Below are 24,199 nucleotides of genomic sequence, written 5' to 3'. Positions count from 1 at the left end.
TAACCACTTTACCTTATCTTGCAGCATAGATCATCTTGGTACTATGCATTATTACTATAGGTCGTTGGTCTGGGCTGTAGCTGCTTTGGCAGTCGCCCTGGCGTCCGCACAGAGCGATTCCAATGATACCACAGTCACCGAAATCAGCATTGACGAAATGATTATGCGCCAGCAAATGTTTGACAACGGTCGAAGTGAGTTAATTAAGCTTCTTATAGTAGCGTATATTTGGCTCATCGAGATTTATAAATTTTCTTGTTTTTTTCAGGATTTACTTGTGCAGTTGAAGGTGACGAAACTGAAGGATTTGTAAAACCTGCAACCTGCATCAAAGGCAAGGTCGATCAAAAAGCTTGTGAAAGCAAAGGATGTTGCTACAACAAGGATGAAATGGTAAGTTGGCATGTTTGCTTACAGCAATGCTTCGATCGTTGTTTAATGGCTATTTACAATGTATTTTTGTACACCCTTGTTTAGACTGGAGAGGAAACGTGCATGAAAGCTCAAAGCAAAGTGTACATTCTGTCAAAGCTCGAAAAACTGTATGAAAACGGCCCAGGAAGTGACTACTTCCGCAAGCAGGGCATTACGCTTTCCAGCAATCTGTTTGCTTGCTTAATGATCAACAGACCAAATTGCGGACGTAAGTGTTTTCCAATTCCATTTCCCAAAATATTATAGGAAGGATAAAAAAAAGGATAATTTCTTATGTAAACTTGTGATAAAAAAGTTTTTGTAAATAAATGTTTATATTTCATTACTTTTATATCACACCACAAGCTTTACATAATTGCTTTTGTGCCCTTCATTTACCTAACCCTAACATAATGCATGATGAAAAAAAATTGTTGCTTCCGCTTTACACTTTGTCGAATGTTACTCGCAAAATATTTCTAACATTTAACTCATCTTGACACGTCATGGAATGACTACGCTTGATTTACAAATGCTTAATATTCCTTCAGTCACCTTCATGCCAACCCGACAACCTGTCACTGTTGCCCCACCAACCGCAGCAGAACCTCGTAAGTAAACTCCAAAGCAAAATTAATGTTGCATTGCCTCACCTGGTGGAGTTTGCATGTCTGCATCGGTGATATTTCAAACCAGCACTGCCCACCATTTGCCCATACTAAGGACAACCCAAACAATAATCAATAATTGCGGATCAGCCAATTAGCCTGGTTGTTCGTTTTCAGAGGAAAACCTACAAATGCTGCTTCAGGCGTTGGGTGGAAATGTGGCTCAACAGGATTCACTCTTTGCCCGAAACGCCCTGATGTTTTCCCAATTAGTTCGTCAAAAACTACTGACTTTCCATGAATTTACCCAGCTTCTGCAATTTCCCCCCGCCAGAAACAAAGTACAGTCGATGTTCAAAACCCTTGTCTGGGAAGATATATACAATGTAGTAATAGGCAACAGCAATTTGCCCTCATTGCGCAGTAACGATAATACTCCACCCCCAATCCCGTTTGGTCCATTGATACCTCCACCAATTCCCACTGACACAGGTATCACGCCACTCGAAGTCACCGAAACGATTTCGGTGTTTCTACCAAATGGTGAGTTTGTCATCTTTAGATTTTACGCCCCTTCAAAAAGTAAACAACCATTTTTGTGTTGGGTGCCGTGTGTTGTTTTCTTTTGTTTGTGTGGTCGTTGGATATATCATATTCGGGGTTTGTTATGACCAATTTCCACGCTACGTGGTTGATCGTGCGTTATGACATACATGTATAAATAAGGTTGCTTCTGGTATCCCTGGAGCGGCTGGAGTCGATGTGAAGGTGTTTGCGGTGCCGGAGTTACAAAAAGAATCCGTCGATGCCAAGGATGTGCCCCTGGAACTGGAGCGTGCCAGGGCAACTGCGTCATTCACAGGTACACACTTGATATTTGCTTCGCCATTCGTAACCACTGTGTCGTTTAATAATAACATAACTAGAAAAATATTTTCGCTTTCAGGGCTTGCAGCAATCCAATTGGTATGATCTGCGGATACTGGAGCGGATGGAGCGCATATGGCGCATGCAGCACGTCGTGTGGAGTTGGGCAACGAACTCGCACTAGACAATGCCTCGGTGGACAAGCTGGAGATATGGGTACGCAGCTTGCACAAAAATATTAAGTACTTTATATGATTAAACCGCTACCTTTAATGGAGATAGAAACACTTCAAAAATGGAATATTTTAAAACGACTTTTTGTACCTTATTTTTCTTTAGGCAAAGATTTATTCAATCATTCTTTATCCACTAATTAGGTTGCATGGGCCCAGCATCTGAAGCAACGGCTTGTAACACGGGACCCCTTGGTGACGGTCAATTCATGTCCTGGGGCCAATGGAGTGCTTGTCCGGTGTCGTGCGGTGGATCCACTCGCACCAGAACACGAGTAAGAAAGGGGTCCAACTTTTGTCTCACCCTAGCCGCAGAAAGTGCTAAATTTGTTTTGTGTTTTGTTGCAGAAGCACACATGTTTGCAAGACGACGTGGATATGGTATCCTGTAACACAGAGAAATGCTGTGGAAAATACCCCTGGTCTGGTTGGACTCAATGTAGCACAACCTGCAATGATGTAAGCTTTTTGTCTGTTTTGTTGTCTATCAGTGGCTTTATAACCTTTCGTTACTATGATTGCAATCTATGTTTTACCCGCAGGGTACTAAAACACGAAGAAGGTCGGATTTCTGTGAAAACATCCCAAACGAGGTGGAGACAGGCGTGTGTAACCTCGGTGGGTTTCTTGTCAAATTAGTTTCTACACTGAAAATTGTTCCTACATAAACAATGTTGCAATATTTAAACAGGCGAAGGAAACTACGGTGACTGGTCCCCATGGAGCGCCTGCAGTTCATCTTGTCCAGGTGGAACTCAAACCCGACGAAGAAGCCACTCCTGCAAACAAGATCAAATCGATACAAAGCAATGTGGTATTCCAGGAGTCTGGGGCCAATGGTACATAGATCTTATGGAGAGATACAGCCAAATTTACGAGAAAGATATTTAACGCCCTTGTTCCTACACACAGGTCAGGCTACTCTGCGTGTAGTTCAAGCTGCCCAGGTGGAACCATGACCCGAACACGACGTCACACCTGTACGGGACAAGAGGAAGCTTCCACTAAATCTTGTGGACTTGCAGGTGACTATGGAGAATGGAACTCATGGGGTTCATGCAGCAGCACGTGCTCAGGTTTAAGACGAAGAAATCGCTTCCACTCCTGTAACCTGCCTGTACAAGCCGACAGTGAACAATGCGGACAGGGAGGTAAGTTTAAATGATCTCGAGTGCATGTGAAATATGGATTGTTCTATGATTTTTGTTTCAACTGCGGTTTGGTTTAGGATTTTTTGGCGATTGGTCATCTTGGAGCATTTGCTCGCAGACATGCCAAGGGGGAATCCAGATTCGCAGAATGGTGCACAACTGCAACGGTGACATCAGGGTAAGCTTTTCTGGTTATTAGACATAGGAAGATGAAACTAAACTCACGCGCATTATTTAGACCGAGAATCAAACTTGCGGAAATCCAGGAGCTTGGGGTGAATACTCACAATGGTCTTCTTGCACTCGCTCATGCGGAGGAGGCGTAAGATACCGTAGCCGAGTCCACTCATGTCGTAAGTTATACGTTTTTGAAGATTATTCTCTGATTTACATGTACTGATCTCATGTATTTTTAGCATCTTCGTTGATGCCTGGTGAGACCTCTCCAGAGCAAGTTTCGGAACCCTGCAACCAACAAATCTGTTGCAACTTTGGTCCATGGGGCGAGTGGTCAGCCTGCTCACAATCCTGCAATCAGGGCTTCTCCTTCCGCTCTCAAGTCAACAACTGCCCAGATATTCCTGAAAACAGACAAAGACGTGTAAGTATAAAAACAGGACAGGACCTTTTTTATCATCGCAAAACTGTCTTAGATTGGAACAAGTAAAGTATTTGTGCTCATTAAGCTATGTTGTCTTTTTGACATAACGTTACGTCAAATAAAACTTGAATAAGGTTGTTTCGGTGCAATAACTTTGTTTAACAACCCAGTGTGTTTACAGACTTGTATGGTAAGCGCTGGACAATGGATGCAGTGGCAGAGCTGGGGTGCTTGCAACCAAGTTTGTCCAGGGGGAATCCGCTCCCGAACCCGTGGCTTCACTTGCAGTGACCGAACACAAAGTCAAAACCAGTTCTGCGGACAGGATCAGGGCTACTCACAATGGTCAGATTGGGGACAATGTAGCAGGTCTTGCGGTGGTGGTGTCCAAGTGCGTTCACGATCACAGATTTGCAACTCCCGCACCGTGGAAAGAGAAACACAGTGAGTTAATATGACTGTAATTCGTGGTTTACGGTAGTAGTTTTGGCTAAGTAGCCAACCGCTAAACTCGAAACTAACAACAGAAACAAGATATCATTATTTGTGAAAAAAACTTTTGTCATATTTTCAGGCCTTGTAACACCTTCCCTGGCGTTTACTTGGATCCAGAACCTTGGTCACAGTGCTCCAGAACTTGCCCAGGAGGTGTTCGTAGACGAATTGCACGCCACTCTTGCAGTTTGCCGGACAAGGAAGAAACCGAACAGTGCGGAGGCCCGGGAAGCTACCTGCCATTCGGTCCATGGAGTTCATGCTCTTCTACCTGCACTGGAACCAGAGTAAGACTATAAACATTATGCATGCTTAATAATGGCTGCGCAAATTTAGCTAATGCTAAATCACTTGCAAAATCACAGAGACGAATCCAAGTACATCAGTGCTTCCAGTCGCCAAACGAAGAAGTGGAAGAATGCGGTAGCGGTGGATCTTACGGATCATGGGGTTCATGGGGACGATGCTCACAACTGTGTGCCGGAGGTAAGTTTGCACGGCTAAAGTAATCTGAAATTTATCACAAAATTATAGTTAAAATAGTAGAATTACTGGTATCCATGTTAAATGCATGTTTTGACTATAGGCACTCGATCCCGGTTGCGTTTCCATACCTGTCAAGCACAACCAGATAGAGAATCTGGCCCTTGTGGCCGAGCGCCATTCGCCGGTGATTGGTCTCTGTGGGGAGCTTGCTCTGCCACTTGCGACGGAGGAGAACAAAAAAGAACACGTCAAGGGTTCTGCGGACAATCTGAAGACACGGAGGTATGGTTTGTTTCGTCTGCACAGCATATTTGATTGCCAAATTGGAACATTTTCCTATTTTATGGTGTGTTACAGTTGCGCCCATGTGGAACTAAGATCTGTTGCACAATTCAACCATGGCAACAATGGAGTAGCTGCTCGGCAACCTGTTATAACGGGCAGCAGCGTCGCGTCCGTTTTAGTCGATGCTCACTGGACGTACCAGTTGATACCCAGCTTCGCGTGTGCAATGCCGGAAGTAAGTAGACATATACCGACGTGTATATTGAAACAAACTATTGATCTTTAAACCGATTTTAGTAAAGTTAGAAAATAGAAAGCTGACTGTGTTATGGTTTTTAGGTGGTATAACTACTGAGTGGACTCAGTGGAGCGGTTGCACGGTGAGCTGTGGAGGTGGAACCCAGACAAGATCCAGAACAAACACGTGCCGGGAAATTCCAGCTGAAATACGTCAATGTTCCATAACCCGTTGCCCATATTGGTCCGGATGGTCTATTTGGTCTCGATGCACACAAACATGTTTTGAAGGTACATTTAAATGATTACAGATACAGATTTGTGTAAACAATACCATTTCATTAACAGTGTAACTGACTAATGTCGTGCGAAATATTTAACGAATAACGAAACGTGTTTTTAATAATTTTCTTCATGTGACACAGGAGTACGAACCCATCAGCGGGAATGTATATTGGGCACAGTTGGACAACCTGGTTGCATCGGACCTGCAAGCGAGTCGCAGTCGTGCTCGGCCGGAGACGGAGCTTGGGTTCAGTGGTCCAGATGGTCTTTGTGCAGCGCATCATGCGGCGGGGGATTCAGAAACCGCACCAGACAACACACGTGTGGTTTGGCCCCACAAAGTCAGATTGATTCCTGCAACACCTTCCAAGGTACAATTTTTTTTCACTCTTCAAAAACGAGTACAGACCCTTTTTTACCCTCTTGGTTTTTATAATATTAAGGCGCCTATGGAGCATGGTCACTCTGGACTGCTTGCTCGCAAACTTGTGCCGGTGGATTCCGAACAAAGAGACGCGTCCACAGTTGTACTAGAGATGTCGACGAGTTCCAAGAGGCTTGCAACACTAATGACGGCACCTGGACAAACTGGGGATCATGGTCTGTCTGCAGTCGCTCATGTGGAGGCGGAAACTACACGAGAGTAAGTGAAAAATCTGCACCGGGCCCAATGTGCAAATACATGATTGTTTATACCTAAACCAAAAACATTAGGAATAAGAGTGTATTTTTTTAAATTAAATTTATTATTACAGGAAAGATCACATACGTGTGGTTTGGGCACACAATTGGATGTGGGATCATGCAACACATACCAAGGAGACTACCTTCAATGGGGCGAATGGGATAGGTGTAGCGTTACATGTGGAGGTGGATACCGAACACGTAAACGACCTCATACATGCGGCCTTCCAGATGATGTTGAAATTGGGGTAAGTACAAAAAATTCATAACCTTTTCCGACCTGAAATAATATACTGTCTGTTTGTAGCCTTGTAGCACTAATGTGTGCCCTTACTGGTCCGGTTGGACTGAATGGAGTTTCTGCTCGAGGACTTGTGGTTTTGGTGATCAAACCCGTCGCCGTGAATGTCAAGGAGGACTTCCAGGTTCGTCCGGTTGCCAAGGACGATTCTTTGAAAGACAAAACTGCTCTCTCGGTGAAGGATCGTGGAACCAATGGTCAAGATTCGGACCTTGTTCACAGACTTGCAAGGGTGGATCCCAAAGCAGGTCAGTGTCATAGTAAAGTTAACGTATGAGTGTTGATTTTTATCAGTACCAATACTAGATATGTAAGCAGTTAATTTAATTAGGTGTTTTAAATCTTCGACGTTACCAGGGAAGTGTTTTTTAACATAAAAATTAAAAACAATCTTTTTTAATGTTTTGCGCTCTTTCCAGATCTCGTACACACAGCTGCAACCTGCCAACCGAATTTCAAACGGTTGAATGCAATATTGATCCCGGAACCTGGAACACTTGGACATCGTGGAGTAGTTGCCCAGTCACTTGCGGTGGTGGGTTCGTATTTAGAAGACGATCCCATACTTGTGGCGAACCAGACCAGCAGGAATCTGTGCCATGTAATGTCAACCCTGGTCAATGGGCAGAATGGGGCTCCTGGACACAATGCAGCAAGTCTTGCGGCACCGGAAGCCAGCAGCGATTCCGGCGCCACACATGCAATGGCGGAAGCGATTCACAATCGCGAATTTGTGCAACAAATCCATGTGCTATCTGGGGTGGTTGGTCCAACTGGGGTAGCTGCTCTGCATCCTGTGGGCCTGGAAAGATGGTAAAACATTGAAATATATAAAATGCTTGTTAACACCAAATCGTTTTTGGATCTTTTGGTAACTACATATGTTTCGGTATAAGCGTTGCCAGAGTTCATTCATTGCGTTCTCTGTTACCTTAAATGTTTTATTTGGCAACTGACCAAAGTTGTTTATGTTTAATTTTTAGACCAGATCTCGATTCTGCATGGGAGGCGAGCCAGGAGAGGATCTCTGCTTTTTGACCTACGCTGGCACTAAACAAACTAAAGATTGTAATGAAGGTACGATTTCGGAGGGCAATATGGCTAATACTAAGTGTTATAAACTTTTCATAAATATCGACAAGGATATACATGTATATATTTGACCAAAATTTTGGAATAATGATTTGTTCTTCTTGAACAAACCATGATAGATACTGTGCCGATATAAGTAAATTCGCTCTTTAGATAGATTAGCTACTGTTTATCTAATGCTTTTCTCTGTTTGTTATAGGTCAATGTTGTGCTTTCGATTGGAGCGGATGGAGTGTGTGCTGTAAAGAGCCCACTAGGCAACAGGGAATTCAGGTCCGTTTACGAGGAAACACTTGCACCAACGTTTGGATGAATGTTACTCGTAACTGTCCGTTCGACCAACCAGTCACTGATCTATCATGGTAAGTTTATTACTGGAAACAAATAGTCATGGGCTGCTGTATGTGATTTCCATTATTTAAAATACTACATCCAACTTTTGAATACGACATAAAAGAGTTTGTGAGTTCAGCCAAAAAGAAAAACAGTGTGGTTTCAGCGAATTGTGCCCTAAAGGCTTTTGTGTGTAGTATGTCTATCGACCTTGTCACTGACTAACGAAACGTGTTGTTTTGCAGTTTCGACTACTCTAATCTATTTGAGCAAGCTGATCTCCTGCGAGAAAACAGACGTCGTCGCCGATCAGCAGAAATTACCTTGGACGATCAGTAAATGATGAAACCAACCGACCTGAAATACTTTGTATATCGTAGAATGCTTTGCTAAACCGCATGTTTTTGTGTTTATTTTTTTTTTATTTTTTACAATATATATTAGAAATATATACACCAGAACTGACAGAAATCATTCACAGCTATCTTTTCTTGCCACAAACAAAAACTTTTTAACCAAAATGTTGCTTTTCAATTGAAACATCCGGTTGCCATTGCTTGCCTGCTCGTTCATCGGTGCTTATATCTGTGTGCGTTTTGTTTTTTACTTTCTTTTTGCATTTTTATCTGTGTCGCAGTTAACAATTAAAATACTGCTGCATTAACAAAACTAATTTGAAACTAAGTGAGAGAACTAGCTCAGGTAGATTTGTGGACATTATCCCAGAAACAATTATCGCTTAAAGACGGCGTGCCTAAATTTGCAACACACCAATTTGTTGCATGCATTGCAGTCACTTACATTTTTAAAGCTGCTAGTAAGAAAAAAAGTCTTTACGAAAGCGAAGAAATCATGATATTAAAATTTAACCCCAAGTGAATAGAGAATGCATGTTCTCATGAGTGCATTAGCTTCGGACGCATTGAAACGTGACAGGCATACAAAATAGATGACCGTAGTTGCATGTCTGTTTGAGAAACTAAAGACTTTTCTTTTTTTAAATTGATGTTATTTTTTGAAGCGTTTTGGTTCACTCTGTTTTTAGTGTTTCAGAATGTTTTTTTAATGCCGCAAAATAATCCAACATTAGCATGTATACTTAGACTCTCGTACAGTTTGGAAACTAATTTTTACAATTATAACAAAATCTCTGGTATTTTAAAATGTGCGTTAGTTGGCCATTTAGTGCTTCTATTCCATTTTTATGTTGACCCGTTTGCTGTAACTAAATGACACATTCCCCACAATGCGTACGTCACCAATGAGGGAAAAGGCAAACGCGTTCCAAGCGACAACAGTAACCCATCAAATCCACAAGTATTCACTCCAAGCTTATATGCCTATGGCACAATTTTTGGACTTGTAACTTGTATTATCCTTTAAAAAGAGAAATATATGTGTTTGTGCAGTTGGCGCGACGCCGCTACTGTTTGTTTGGATTGATGAGTATAAATATTTTGGTTTCGGATTATATTAGAATGTTTTTCGCCCTCGGGATAAATGAGTTTTTGTGCATAACCACTTGACAAAACCTGTAAAACAAAAGATTCATAATAGGCCGTTTTTTGCAACATTAACAAGAAACTTTAGAAGTTGTGTTAATATTCGCCCTCGTGCCGCCGTAATTGTGACGCAAGCAAAATCGTGCGAAGAGATTTTCCCGCAGCAAAGGTACGGCCATACATTGCTGTAGGGCAAGTCAGAAGAGTGGTGGTGCTAGTCAAATATCTGGACAGGAAATCGCTCTCTATAGCTTGTGTTTCCAACCGCTCGGGCATAGGTTTGGTATCGCCACGACGGTTCGGTGGTGGCTCAATGATTCTTAAGATGACTTTTCGATTTTTGGCAGCTCATCAGTTAGGATAAAGGGCTTAGGGAGAGTGCGAGATATCGGTTAACTTGTATTACAACTCTCGATCGCTGTATACATGTTGCACATGTTAACAAATAAGTATGATCCCGTAAATAAGGACAAGTTTTGGTTTAAATATTCGTATACCTTAGACAAAAAATGTTACGACTATGTGTTTAACTGAACACCAGACCTTATAGGTGAATTAAACAATCTTTATACTTCTTTTGGATGTTTAGGCAAATGTATTTTAACGAAAAATATGTAGGAGAGAAAAAAACTGATCTAACTCAAATTTTTTTTGTCATTTAATTACAGGAATAGTAGCGATACGACAATCGCTATGAAGGGTTATACTTTTGGTGTGGCTTTCGCCACATTGGCAGTTGCATTAGTGGGTGCGATGTCAACTGAAAATCCACCCACACCTCAGCCGGAACCAACCACTGACGCGTCTAAACTCTTTGGCAGATTCACCCTCGATGAAATGCTTTTGATACAGCAAATAGTTGATAGTGGCCGAAGTGAGGATTGGATATTGATACTCGCCAAGCGGGTTATCAGTGGGATTTTTTCCGCGGACTAATGAATTATTTTCTGTTCCTAGGATTGCGCTGCGCTCTTGATGGCGACGCCGAAAAGGGGTTCAAAGCAGCGAAACCTTGCGATGTTGACGGTGAATTAAATGAACTGTCTTGCACAGCGGAAGGCTGTTGTTTTAACGTCGATGAAGAGGTAATAATATCATGTAATATCAAAATAACCCTAAACTAAAGTTATTTGTCGATTTGCTATGAACCTGATATGTTTTTGTGCGCAGACTAATGTTGCCACATGCATGAAATCGCAAAACACCGTTTATGTGGTTGAAATGCTGAGCGGAATGTTTGAAGAACTACCAGATGCAAACAGCAAAAAGCAAGGCATTAACTTCAACATCAACGAAATCATTACATGTATTGCAAGGGGTGGGAGTAATTGCGCAGGTAAGCCAAATGTACTTACGTTATTTGCTTGCAACATATACGAGTTCTTGCAACATTGGTTAATACATTGTATAAACAAACTCGATAAAGTCAATCCATTCACCTTTATTTCGAAATTACACATCCAAATTAAATTATTGATAAAACAATTTTTAAACTCTGTTGATGACATACGTATAACGTAACGTTAACTAGAGCTTTATGTTCCTTTGCAGATCTTGAAGTGTTGCGAAACGGCCTTGAATTGTTAATCCAACAAAGTTTGGCCGGAGACGCTGCATCGATTGCACTTTTAAGTGCAAATAACAGTGCGATACTCACAGCAGCAGTGACCTTGCAGTATATTTCCCAGAGTGACTTAGATGCTTTACTTCTCAGGCCGGAGTTTGAGTCAGTGACTGGCCGATTGCTAAACCTCGGACTACCGCCAATTGGCCTGCCTCCGATCGCTCTTCCCTTTACTCAAGCACCTCCTCCCCCACCTCCAGTAACTCAACCGTTGTCGGTTCGAGGTAGGATTGAGGCCAAATTCGGCTTCACCTCATAAAACGATTTTTCTAATCCAAAGTAACTTTTACACTAATGTGTTAAAAGACAGAACGTAACATGTTACAGTAAACAATTGAAACTAAAGCCGGGAAAATGTGTTTTATCCTTCTCCGAATAAGTTACAGGGAATTTTGTTCTTAATTGATACAAACAAAAATTTAGGTTGTTTTTGGTTCCCGTGGGGCGGATGGAGCAACTGTCAAGGAATTTGTGGCGCCGGAGTTCAAACCCGAATTCGACGATGCTCGGGATGTGTCCCTGGCACAGGGCTTTGTCAGGGAGCTTGCAACATTTACAGGTATTTGTGATTTGCTTCATGCAGATCGACATTTTGGTCGCTGCACTACCGTACAGAAACGGATTGTGTGCAAATAACCTGACAGTTCATCTTACACTTTGTAAATTGTTTCATTCGATTGTGGAACAAAGCTAGAGAAGAGGCCAAATTTACTTATATTTGGTCACAAATATACACGGTGTTGTTGTGCGTTATAGGGCTTGCGCTAGTCCAATTGGTTCTATATGCGGTTACTGGAGCGGCTGGGGCAGCTGGGGCGGTTGCAGTGCTTCGTGCGGGCCAGGTTTTATTAGAAGAACTCGGACCTGCATTGGAGGACAAGTTGGCAACACAGGTAAAGCAACTATCAATTACTTATCAGGGTTCATCAATACAGCGTCGGTTTGGATAAAGGGGTCGAATTCGGGCCTAAGATGATGCCAACCACACTTGTGACATATCTGTCCTTGTCTAATCTAACTAGCGGTCCTTATTCGGAATGTATTTTTTTATTTGGGGTTGTCAAATAAACCGACTAAGGTTACCGAACAAAAATCACCCCAAAATAAAAAGTATTCATTTTATCCCATATCTGTTTAACAAACAGGTTGCGTTGGAACTACAGTTCAGCAGAGAGATTGCGATGGTGGTACCGGCTTTTTCAGGCCCTGGGGTGCTTGGTCGGGTTGTCAGGTTTCGTGCGGAGGGGGTACTCGAACAAGAACCCGGGTAAGCATGTGTATAATCAAGTCATTGCACACTAAAAAACGTGTTCTTTTAAATCGCTGATGGGTTTTAACCACACCAATCGCGACAGTCGTGTTGTGTATAAAACTATTGAAATAATATTTATTCCGTCCTATCAACAGCTACACACTTGCCTTGATTCTGAGACTCAAGTTGATGTATGTGGAACAGCCATCTGCTGCAGAAGACAACCATGGAGCGAGTGGTCACCTTGTGATAGAACGTGCAACCAAGTAAGAGGGACTAGTGTAAGATTTTAGTCAATAAATTTTGTTATTACACATTTTTGCAACAGGGTTCAAGAACCAGAAGACGTTCGGACGTATGTCCTTTTATTCCGGTAGAAGTTCAATCTGAGCCGTGCAACTTGGGTAGGTTTTACGATAGATAAAATTATTTAAGCCTAACTCCGACTAACGCAGATCAGCGGACTTAAAAGTACGACAGGCTTTGTTACAATTAAACAGTTACCAGATAATCGTACTTCCACTAAATTGCATTTTGGGATTTCCCTACAAATTTGTTAGTTAATAATAGTGTCGATAATAAACTGTCATTGTTGGCCTTGTGTGATATTTTGTAATTTCCAAAAAGGTCCTGGAAATTACGGTGACTGGTCAATGTGGAGCTCGTGTGACAGAACTTGCCCTGGTGGAACTCAATCACGGCAACGTGCTCATTCGTGTAGACAAACACAATTCGAAACCAGACCATGCGGTCTTGCGGGCGATTTTGGAAGCTGGTAAATATATTAGGAATATTGTTTTACGGAATGAATTTTTGTATGTTCTTAAATATTTTGATCTTCCGTGATCAGGGGTCAATTCGGTACATGCTCAAAAACTTGCGCCGGAGGTGACATGAGACGAACTCGCACACATTCCTGCACCAATAGTATTCAGTTAGATGTCTCTCCGTGCGGAGACGATGGTGACTACGGCGAATGGTCGGCTTGGGGTTCGTGCTCCAATACATGTTCAGGTTCCAGAAGCAGGAGCCGTTTCCATCCGTGTAGACCTGTTGACACTGCAACAGAACCTTGCGGAACCGGAGGTAAGATAGTCACTTTCGAAAGAGACAATTTAGGAGGCAACTTTTTTAACTTATCGCATCTATTAAGGGTTTTACGGCAATTGGCAATCATGGGGCCCATGTTCTCTAACTTGCACTGGTGGAACTCGCAGCAGAAGTCAAGTTCAAGTCTGCTCCGGAGAGATAAGGGTAGGGACATTTGGTAAACATAAACTAAATAAGGTGTGTTTTTTATGAGCAGTAGGCTATTTAGTTTCCCAAGCAACAAGATGGTCATACAAAAGCCGTTATTTTTATAGTTTCTCAATGTTTAAGCACTAATAGTGTTAAATCCAAACCAGAACTTTAATCTAAAACACTGTATTTAAATGAAACATGTTGACAGACGGAACAAGAAAATTGCGGCGGACCAGGAGCCTGGGGATTGTATTCGTCGTGGTCAACTTGCAGCAGGCCCTGTGGAACTGGTGAACGATTTCGCACACGAGTCCACTCATGTCGTAAGTTGTTTTAACACACTGTACACGGAGACAGTCCATTTAAGTACAATCTTTTTGCTTTAAAGCCAACTCACTTGGAGTAGGACAAACAGGAGTGGAAAGGGTTGCTGAAGCTTGCAATGTTCAGATTTGCTGCACCTTTGGAGATTGGTCGGCATGGTCAGGTTGCTCCAAGACATGCGGTTATGGTGAAGCAACTCGCACAAGTGTGAACACATGCACAAGTGTTTCGGCCAGAATTCAAAACAGGGTAAGTGTTAAAATATCTTTTGCTGTAGGCTATTGCGGAATGCTCAATGTTTGTGACTACGATATAAAAAACGCGTGACAAATAAGAAAACCCAAACCCAAAACTGTATCTGGTCATAGTTTTGCATCATTGGAAACGGAGCATGGACAGAATGGGGGAGTTGGGGAGATTGTAGCAGAACATGCCCTGGTGGCCTAAGACAACGAACTCGTGGCCACACCTGCCGAACAACGGTTCAGGAACAGACTGCATTCTGTGGTCAAACTGGAGGTTATAATGATTGGACGCAGTGGGGCGTCTGCACAAAAACGTGCGGCGGAGGTACTCAGTCAAGATCACGTACACTAAAGTGCCCCCAAAACCGAAAGCCAGAAGTCGTTACCCGGTTAGTTTAAAAGTTTAAATAAATAAAAATGACGGACCCCGGTCGTTCGATCGCGATTCGAACACCAAATTGATGTTTACGAATTATTTGTAGACCTTGCAACACTGAACCTGGTTTTTACGTCGGTTGGGGACAATGGTCTCAGTGCTCTCTAACATGCGCCGGTGGCTCGCGTAGACGGTTTAATCAACACAATTGCGGCCTCCCCGCAAGAGAGGATATTGAACAGTGTGGTGGACCCGGTAATTTCCTGCCATTTGGTGAATGGACAGCGTGCACCTCAACCTGCTTTGGAACAAGGGTAAGCTTAAACAACATTTTGAAAAAAAATGGTCAAAAAATGTACGTGGATGACCACATTATAGAGACGAACCCAACTTCATGAATGTCTTCTTACACCAAATGTTGAAGAACAAAACTGCGGAAGTGGAGGCTCGTATGGCAACTGGGGTGCTTGGGGAGCTTGCTCACAACTCTGTGCTGGCGGTGAGTTTTCTCTTCTCTTGCATTTTTAATAAGATTACACTAAAGACAAACTACAAGGACAATTGTTAGCTGTATAGTTCGGTTGGTAATATTTATTTATTTCAATACACGCACCTAACTACGAAGGTTACCGAACCGCTGTTTGGTATGCAGCACCCATTTCTTTGTTTTTACCTTGGTTTACACTTTGTAATCGACTGTGCATGTCAACTTGCGTATGTTTTTGATAAGGTTTGTGGCAAAAAAAATAATTAGCTCATTTCAGATAATATATGTTTAGTGGCTTTTTATCTAATACTGCTGGAATTAGATAAATTTTAATCTTCGCAAAAAAAAAATATTAGTTTCAGGTCTTGGTTAAGGTTGGTAAAGTGTTAGTTTTTGACGTGATCCAACTTCTTAACAAGTTTGAATTGGTCCAAGATTGAATTGGTTGCAAGGGAAAGTTCCATCAAATATTGAAAAATATTAATTGCTTTTATGTTAAAATATAGGCGAAAGAGAGCGATTCAGATTCCACAACTGCGGCTTGGATCCAGATAGACAAACTGAATCGTGTGGACGACAGCCGTACTTTGGTCCTTGGTCGTTGTTTGGACCTTGTCCGCGCTCTTGTGGGGGTGCCGACCAGACACGAAGTCGCCGTGGTTTCTGCGGACAACAGGATCAAGTCGACGTAATTAAAGTTTTACTTAACTCATATCCCCCTTTTAACTTTAAAGTGAAGGAAACTCAGTTGCTTTATAAAAAACTAGTTATAATTCAATGTATTTTTGTCCGCAACGTCATGCTGTGATAAAAGAACATAAATTCATAGACAAAGCATTAAAAAACAATTTAAGTGCAAGCGCTTGTTTTATAGACGCGTGCTTGTGCAACCGACCAGTGCTGCGATATTCTGCCATGGCAAAATTGGGGTGACTGCAGCGTCAGCTGCTTTACTGGCCAGCGGGAACGTGCGAGGTTCAGCACTTGCTCCAACCTTCCAGTTGCCACTGACATCGAAGGTTGCACAGGTACAAAATATATTAGGTGTAACAACGTGACAACATAAATTAAGAGATAAGGTTCTTTGTCTAACGCTGCAATTGTTTGGTCTGGTTTGAAAACTAAGTCCCTGACGCTTGTGTTACGAATGTCAAGCTTGGTCGCCTTTGTATTTGGCACAGCAAGTTTCTGTGATTTAAAGGAATGTGCTCAAGTTTATTACTCGGGGAAGCACTTAAGGTCGAGACGAGATAAGAACCAACAACCGTTTGAGCACAAATTGGTTACGATAACTACTCGGCCATCTTTGTGGTTTGATTTAAGGCTTTGTAATGCAAGCAGCAGACAAGATTTAAAAACAAAGCTACAACGTACCATTCAATAAGTCTACTTGTAGTGGTAAATTTTTTATCAAATTTGGGAAAATCGTTTATGTCAATGTTTTACTGTGGTATTATTAAAATAACCAGCCAGATTTTATCCTAGCTCTTTATTACCGACACAGACATGGCAGATAAGCAGCTTTATTTTCTTTTAAACCTAATTTCCTAAACAGTACCTGAAGTGATAAGTGACTGGTCAAGTTGGGGCTTTTGCTCGAAATCATGCGGGGGAGGATTCAGGACCAGAAGCAGGACAAGCAACTGCAGGACTGACCCTTCTGTTCAATCGCAAACCTGTAACGGAAATCTTTGTCCCATTTGGGGTCCTTGGGGTCCATGGTCAAGTTGTTCATTCACCTGCTTCCAAGGTATAACGTTGATCAAAGTCCTCTAATTGTGTGTTGCTTAATTGCTTCTGTTGTATTACAACAAATTTTAAGTAATTCTCACGAAGCCGGTAATGTTTAACAAGTTATTGCTTACATAAGTTTCAACCGTTCGTAAGTTTTTGTACCTTTCTTTTACAGGTAGAAGAACTAGGAGCCGAGTCTGTTTTAACGGTCAATTTGGTCAGCTTGGGTGTGACGGGGATATATCTGAGGAAGAAAACTGCAACCTTGGTTCAGGAACATGGACGAGCTGGACTGCTTGGTCAGCATGCACCGTAAGTCGCCTTAAATGCCATTTGGGAAAATTATGCAGAAAAGGTTTGCTTTGTATTTAGGCTTCATGCGCTGGTGGAAACACGACAAGAACCCGCGGTCACACATGTGGACTTCCGCCGCAGTCACAAACAATTGCTTGCAACACTTTCGCAGGTAAAAATAATTCAGCACTGAAAACAACTACAACTCTTTTTGTTTAGCAGTGATTAAAATCAGTTTCCCCGAGACATGCTTGCAGTTTTTAATAACAAAATGTGTTCAGGGGCGTACAGTCCCTGGTCGCAGTGGAGTTCTTGCTCCCTAACTTGCCCAGGAGGATTTTGGTCACGCAGACGCGTTCAGTCATGCACCGGCGAAGTGGACGAAGAGACTTCTGCTTGTAACATTAATGCAGGATTCTGGAACAATTGGGGACCTTGGTCACCGTGTGATAGGACTTGTGGGGGAGGAGAATACACCAGGGTATGCGACGATTGGCTTTTTTCACTTGATTTAACGCACCATAAGATATGTATAAATCAGTAAACCACTTAGTAAACTGAACCATTTTGCAATTTTGGTTGGCAGACCCGAACTCACAGCTGCCTTCCCGACATTGACACGCAAGTGGGCCAGTGCAACACATTCCAAGGTGATTATACAGCTTGGGGAGATTGGTCTTCATGCAGCAAAACTTGCGATGCAGGAACAAGAGGTCGCACAAGATCCCATTCTTGTGGACTTCCAAATGATGATGATATAAGGGTAGGAAACTAACAGCAGAACATGATATTGTCCATAGAACCTGTAGCAAACTTGCAATGGATGTGACTTATTTTGTCGGGGTTGTCGTAAGGTGTTTACTGGGATGGTTCATTGCCGATTTTTTCAACTTTTACTTAAGAACGTTACCCTAAGAAATGGAACTAATCAAATGTTTCAACCATTTTAGAACTGCAACACAAATCCGTGTCCGTACTGGTCAGGATGGACAGAATGGTCTGGCTGCTCAAAGACCTGTGGTGCCGGGTCTCGAACTCGAGTGCGCGAATGCCAGGCTGGGACAGCGGGACAAATCGGATGCTTGGGTGAATTTTTCCAACGCAGTGACTGTTTCGGCGGCAACGGGACTTACAGCAACTGGTCTCCTTTTGGACCTTGTTCAAAAACGTGTCGTGGTGGATTTAGGCGCCGGTATTTTTTTGGATCTTGTTGATTTGTGTTGTAAAACTAATGGCCTGCAACAAACAAAAAGTTTGCTTTTGCAAACGGTTAAATATTAAACGAAACTAAATTTATACTTCTGTTTGATGAAATCTTGATTTATCGCGTTAGAATACGTACCAACACATGTGAAGTTACTCCCGAAGTCGACGAGCAAGAATGCAACACGCAGCTTGGTCAGTGGAACCAGTGGACGCCATGGAGTACATGTCCTGTAGCATGCGGAGGTGGAACCGTATCAAGAAGCCGATCACATACCTGTGGTCTAGCAGACCAGTTCCAATCAACCACGTGCAACACCGATCCTGGGACATGGAGTGATTGGAGTTCATGGGGTGAATGTAGTAGGACTTGTGGCGGAGGAGATCAAACTAGAACACGGCGACACAGTTGCACTGGTCAGTTTGAAGCACAACTTACGACTTGCAACACTCAACCTTGCGCCATCTGGGGAGGCTGGGCGAACTGGGGACTCTGCTCCAAATCATGTGGTAACGGAACCGAGGTAACTGACAACGTAGATCACTAAGTTAAATATTTTAAAGTAGAATTTGATTAAAAGTCTGGTGCATGTTTTGTTTTGTTAAACACTTAAATTCATTGCAAAAAATGGTTCGATTAATGTCAAGTTAACACACATTAGCAAAAACAATGTTTACAGTAAGGGTAGCCTACCGTAAAATTACATTGGAGAAATAACACACACCTATGTTATCCGAGTATTTTTCTCCATAGGTTCGACATAGACATTGTTTGGGTGGCGTGCCAGGAGATGGTCTTTGCTTCACATCACATGTAAATAGGACAGACGAAAGGATATGTAACCACGGTAAAGTTGTTTACTTGGGATTTGCTAGAACCTACTAATTTCATATGGTTTGTTTGTTGACTTTCTTTAGGACCATGTTGCGAAATTGAATGGAGCGGCTGGAGTGTTTGCTGCCAAAGGCCCCCCAACCCAATAACTATCCAACTTCGTTTAAGGGGAAACAGTTGTACTCGTCAATGGGAGAATATTTCAAGAATATGTCCCCCGGGTATAATACCATCCCAGCTCCGGTGGTAAGTTAACAATCTATACGTCGTGCACGAAGTAACATTTTTAGACGAAGTGAGGAATTTTGTTCAATTTCATTTTGTTCAGTTTCAGTTTTTCTCTTTAAAAGAGTTGGGCGATACCAAATAGTATCTAGTATGTGCATGTAAATGAGCAAACTTTCTTATGTTCTTAAACGAGTTTTTGAAAACAAAGAACACCCATCTTTCGTTCACAATTAAATCACAAACCAAAATACACTGAAAGGCTTCAAACCAGCCCGTAAAAGGCTTTTTGTAAGTAACATGCTGAATCTATTTTTTTTACAGTACGAACATCGATCAAATCTTTGAAGATGCCGACATTTTCCGACGCAGTGAGCGACGCAGAAAACGTTCGATGGAAATTCAGCTTCCAGTGTAGATCCTATTTTTACTCTTGTACATTTGAATACGTCTCGCACTACGCTTAAAACGTCTTTTTCACACTCATTTTTACATATATATAAGTCCAGGATCGAATCACCATTGCTCTAATTCTTAACATTGTATTGTGTGTTGTAACTCGGAAGTGTCGCGAAATGTGTCCAGATACGTTTTGTTGCTACTAACTACATTATGCTTTATACTAACGACCAAAAGATTAAAAGGTAAACGTTTTACACAGTCACAATTATAAAGATGGACCAAACTCAAAAGCGTTCAGCAGGTTCGCATTTTTATAACGTTATAACTATATAGTCTGTATTGTTTATTCTGAACAACAAAACCGTTTTTAATTTCGATCTTAAGAACACGATTGTGTACTACTTTCGTTGACCATTACACGATGTTAAACGGATTTTGATCACTCTAAATCAGGGGCGGGCAACATACGGCCCGCGGGCCGGATCCGGCCCGCGACGGGATTTTGAGCGGCCCGCAGACAGTTTCTGGTCTTACATGATAACGTGGCCTGCGTCCACGGTCTGCCAAATCCCCCACTACTTGCTTACTACGTCAAATTATAGTTGTAACAAACAGTAACGCTCCCCAATAACAAAAAAACTTTCCCGCCGTTGTTACCATTGCACCATACATCCATTGTTACGACATAACTGCCAACTTGCGTGTGGCCTGCTTTCACGGTTTCCTTTGTTTCCACACGTGCAGTGTGTTTCAGCAGTATCTAAGTCTGTGGTGTATGCATTAAATTTGCTGTGGTGAATAATTTTATGTTATATCAGTTAGATTGTTTGGACTGTATTGTAATTGCGACGTTCTTGATTGTATTTAGTTTAGGTGGTCAAAAATCCGTTTTAAATCACTGGATAAATGCGCGATTAATGTATCGATTCACGAATCCGGCCCGCCAAGTACTTCATTTTCCCATATCAGGCCCGCCGACTGGAGAAGTTGCCCGCCCCTGCTCTAAATGCAATAGCAATGTCGATGCTAGTAAAAATTTGGAATACTGACTCGTGTCGGTTCACCACTAACAAAAGGAAATTATTTCAACTCGTTTGTGTAATGAAGGCTTGGTGTAACAACAAGCGTTGGTGGTGGCATTTAAAAAACAATGTAGAAATTATAAGCTGCCAAAAGTGCACGCTATACTGACCGTAAGGTATCATCAGTGCAGCTAGTGTCAAGACTATGACCGTATAGTGTAGGGGTGGCCAGACCTGCTTCATGCTCGAGTCGCATATCACAAAACTTAGTTTTAAAAGAGCCGCAACACAAAAAAATAAAAAACGAATTTATTCACCCACAATCAAGTGTAGGCTTTTAAATAATGATTTATTGTTGTGTGGTGATACTGTAAGTCTCCACCTGGGCTGCAAGGTTTTTGAAATTAGGCTGTTTTTGTGTTTAGCTTTGTAATGACGTTTCAAGTTACTAGTTTTGTAGCGATTGAACAAAGCTTGGCAGATAAGACACACAGGTTTACCTCTATTATCAATGAATGGAAACTCCTCCTCCAATTCTGTTTTAAAAGTTATATTTTCCTGTTTATATTACTTTTTTGCAATTATTTCTCAACAACATTTATTGGTCTAAACTTTGCAGTTATTGCTGGTAAAAGCAGCAATACAAATGTAAAATGCTTTTAATGTCAGCCCTGACTTACAGCTTCAATCTGACAATATATTTGACTACAATGCACAAGCTAGCACGCTTCTGTACAATAGTGTTCTTTTCGGTTTTCGGAATGTACATTGGTTATTACAAACAGTCAGTCTATTGTTAATACGTGATAGAATACATTCCTTTATAATCAGGTTTAATAACTCAGGCAATGCATGTGCAATATTAAAGAGCCGCAATCAAAGACTCCAAGAGCCGCATGCGGCTCGGGAGCCGCAGTTTGGTCACCCCTGGTATGGTGCATATATATAGCCACTTGCAGCATATAACATACTGAAAACCATGCCTCACCAAATCAGTTGGGCATAACCCAAGGAGCAACTGGACTCATAAAACTGAAATTCCAAAATCTTGCGGGTTTATAGGCTACCTATAAGCACTATACACAGACTGCGTTGTTTGCTGAACTTTTAAAAAGCACTTTCAACAACATTTCAATATAGAATTGAGAGTTTTTAGAATAAAACCCAAAAAAGAATGAGCAATATTTGAAACTGTGCGAAGGCATCTGCCTGTTTTGTCAAAGGCTACAACCAAAATTGTAATACAAATAGAAGGCATCAGGGCCTTGGGGAGAAAGGCAAAGAGTTTGGGCGAGACACCTTTTTTTACCTTTTAAACATTCTATCCAAGTCCGTCAAAATGGGGGTTGTTTGGGGCACTCCCAAGTCCTACTGCATGCATACCTCCTCGCGGTGTCGGACGGAAACAGTTGGCTAAATGCAGGGGTCGGCAAGGAAAGGCAATGGCAAACCATCCTTGTAATTTTTGCCTAGTCAACATGAACACTGATAGAAAAAAATTAAGCGATAACAGCGTTAAGGGTAACCAATTCCAGTCAGGAGCAGTTACCTCGCTCGGTAGGGATGTTCGTCAGATCATACCCGATCGTCATTCAGCTACCCGTCGAAAACAATCAAAGTTAAAAAGGATTGCAACGTGGAATGTACGAACCATGCATCAGAAAGGAAAAGTGGAAAATGTGATTTTGGAGATGAAGAGATTAAAATTGATATAGCATGGCGTTGGTTTCATATTGGGAAATAAAACTGCTGGAAGTTTTATATGGGATGCTTGGCTGTGTCTGACAGAATCATTCTTCTCAAACTAAAAGGGCAGGACTAATCTCAACATTATTCAGGTTTATGCTCCTACTGAAAAATCCCCTGATGATGAGATTAGAACGTTCTACACACAACTGAATTTAACTGAAAAGAAATGCAAACACGGTGAAATAATAGCTGTGATGGGAGATTTTAATGCAAAGGTGGGAAGAGGAAAAGACGGAGACATTGTTGGTGGGCATGGCCTTGGCTACCGCAATGATCGTGGAGATAAGTTCGTGGACCGTATCAACGATCTCACTATAAGCAACACATGATTTCCGAATCATCCACGTCGCACATGGAAATCCCCAGGAGACCAGACAAGAAACCAAATAGATTACATCACAATTTCAAGGCGCTTCATGAATAGCGTTTTAAATGCAAAGACTTATCCATGCACGTGCTGATTGCTCGAGCGACCCATGTACCTGGTTTCGCGAATATCTACACCAAACTTAAGATTTGTCGAAAACCGGTAAGAAAACTACAATATAATGTTGACGCCTGTCAAAATGCAGGATTAAAGGAAGTACTGAAACATGAAATGGGTAAAGCACTGAAAAACTTAAATGACAAAAACCGAAGTGTGCCAGAAGACATTTTCCAGGAAATCAAAACGTCACTGAGAATATCGATGGAAAACAACCTGCCGAAAGTCCGGAAAGAGAACTTGCAAAGCTGGATGACAGACGAAATAAGAGGTTTATTGGAAAAACGGCGTAGAACCAAAAGAAATCTTTCAAAGTACAAGGAATTAGATAAATTTATTAAATTAAAGTGCAACTCTGCTCATGAATAATCTTTAAATCAAAAATGTCAAGAGGTAAATAAGCTTTTTAATATCAGTGCGAAAGGAGCCCACCAAAAAATTAACCAGCTCAATGGAAAGAAGGGAAACTGGATAAAATCGGGCTGTGTAAAGAGTAAAACCGGAAAGATCTTGTTTGAAAAAGAGGAAAGTAGACATCGTTGGTAAGAATACACTCAGGAACTACACAGCGATCCAACAAGGAACGCCCCACCAATTATGTTTAATCAACCACTAACTGGACCAGAAATAATAAAATGTGAGGTTGAGAAAGCCCTGGCTAGCATGAAAAACGGAAAGGCGGTTGGTCCTGATGAAATTCCAATAGAAGTTTTGAAGGCTTTGGATGATGTTGGAATCGACTTACTCCTACACCTTATAAATAGCATTTGCAACACTGGTCAAATTCAAGACCTGAGGAAGTCGATTTTTGTCGCACTGCCAAAAAACCAGGAGCAATTGAATGCAAAGATCATAGGAGAATCAGCCTTATGAGTCACATTGTTAAATTACTTCTAATTAAGAATATGTATGAATCGAATGAAGAACAAAATTAATGCAGAAAAAATTTCAGAAGAACAATATGGGTTTATGACTGACAAAGGGACACGAAATGCGATATACGTGATGAGAATACTCAGCGAAAGAGCAATCGAATTGCAACAACAACTTTATGTTTGCTTTCTTGACTACAGGAAACTTTTGATCGGGTCAATCATGAGCAGATGCTACAGATGTTAAAAAAACAT

General features: G+C 41.7%; 1 protein-coding gene across 1 annotated transcript; it reads left to right on the top strand.

The window, feature by feature from the left end:
- LOC145223486 (uncharacterized) lies at positions 1 to 20,250 on the top strand. The gene is made up of 57 exons (XM_080089901.1): positions 1 to 194; positions 269 to 393; positions 478 to 643; positions 966 to 1,025; positions 1,749 to 1,884; positions 1,969 to 2,105; positions 2,267 to 2,397; positions 2,471 to 2,581; positions 2,665 to 2,740; positions 2,814 to 2,961; positions 3,035 to 3,273; positions 3,351 to 3,451; positions 3,512 to 3,626; positions 3,690 to 3,874; positions 4,056 to 4,318; positions 4,449 to 4,656; positions 4,735 to 4,855; positions 4,956 to 5,137; positions 5,213 to 5,375; positions 5,480 to 5,668; positions 5,803 to 6,033; positions 6,106 to 6,305; positions 6,418 to 6,594; positions 6,654 to 6,895; positions 7,067 to 7,460; positions 7,631 to 7,724; positions 7,939 to 8,101; positions 8,318 to 8,407; positions 10,237 to 10,448; positions 10,532 to 10,659; positions 10,745 to 10,910; positions 11,126 to 11,422; positions 11,622 to 11,757; positions 11,955 to 12,091; positions 12,344 to 12,465; positions 12,606 to 12,716; positions 12,779 to 12,854; positions 13,078 to 13,225; positions 13,301 to 13,536; positions 13,604 to 13,704; positions 13,901 to 14,015; positions 14,081 to 14,265; positions 14,385 to 14,650; positions 14,744 to 14,951; positions 15,016 to 15,136; positions 15,631 to 15,812; positions 15,999 to 16,152; positions 16,680 to 16,874; positions 17,034 to 17,170; positions 17,231 to 17,324; positions 17,434 to 17,633; positions 17,739 to 17,915; positions 18,103 to 18,344; positions 18,486 to 18,879; positions 19,110 to 19,203; positions 19,274 to 19,436; positions 19,740 to 20,250. The coding sequence occupies exons 1-57, from the start codon at positions 44 to 46 to the stop codon at positions 19,831 to 19,833; spliced, it is 9,489 nt and encodes a 3,162-aa protein (XP_079946027.1). The 5' UTR covers positions 1 to 43; the 3' UTR covers positions 19,834 to 20,250.
- The last annotated feature ends 3,949 nt before the right edge of the window (positions 20,251 to 24,199 follow it).

The sequence above is a fragment of the Phallusia mammillata genome, chromosome 4, assembly GCF_965637545.1.
Source record: "Phallusia mammillata chromosome 4, kaPhaMamm4.hap1.1, whole genome shotgun sequence".
NCBI lineage: Eukaryota > Metazoa > Chordata > Ascidiacea > Phlebobranchia > Ascidiidae > Phallusia > Phallusia mammillata.
Note: the sequence above shows the minus strand (reverse complement) of the source record. Positions and strands in the feature narration are given on the sequence as shown.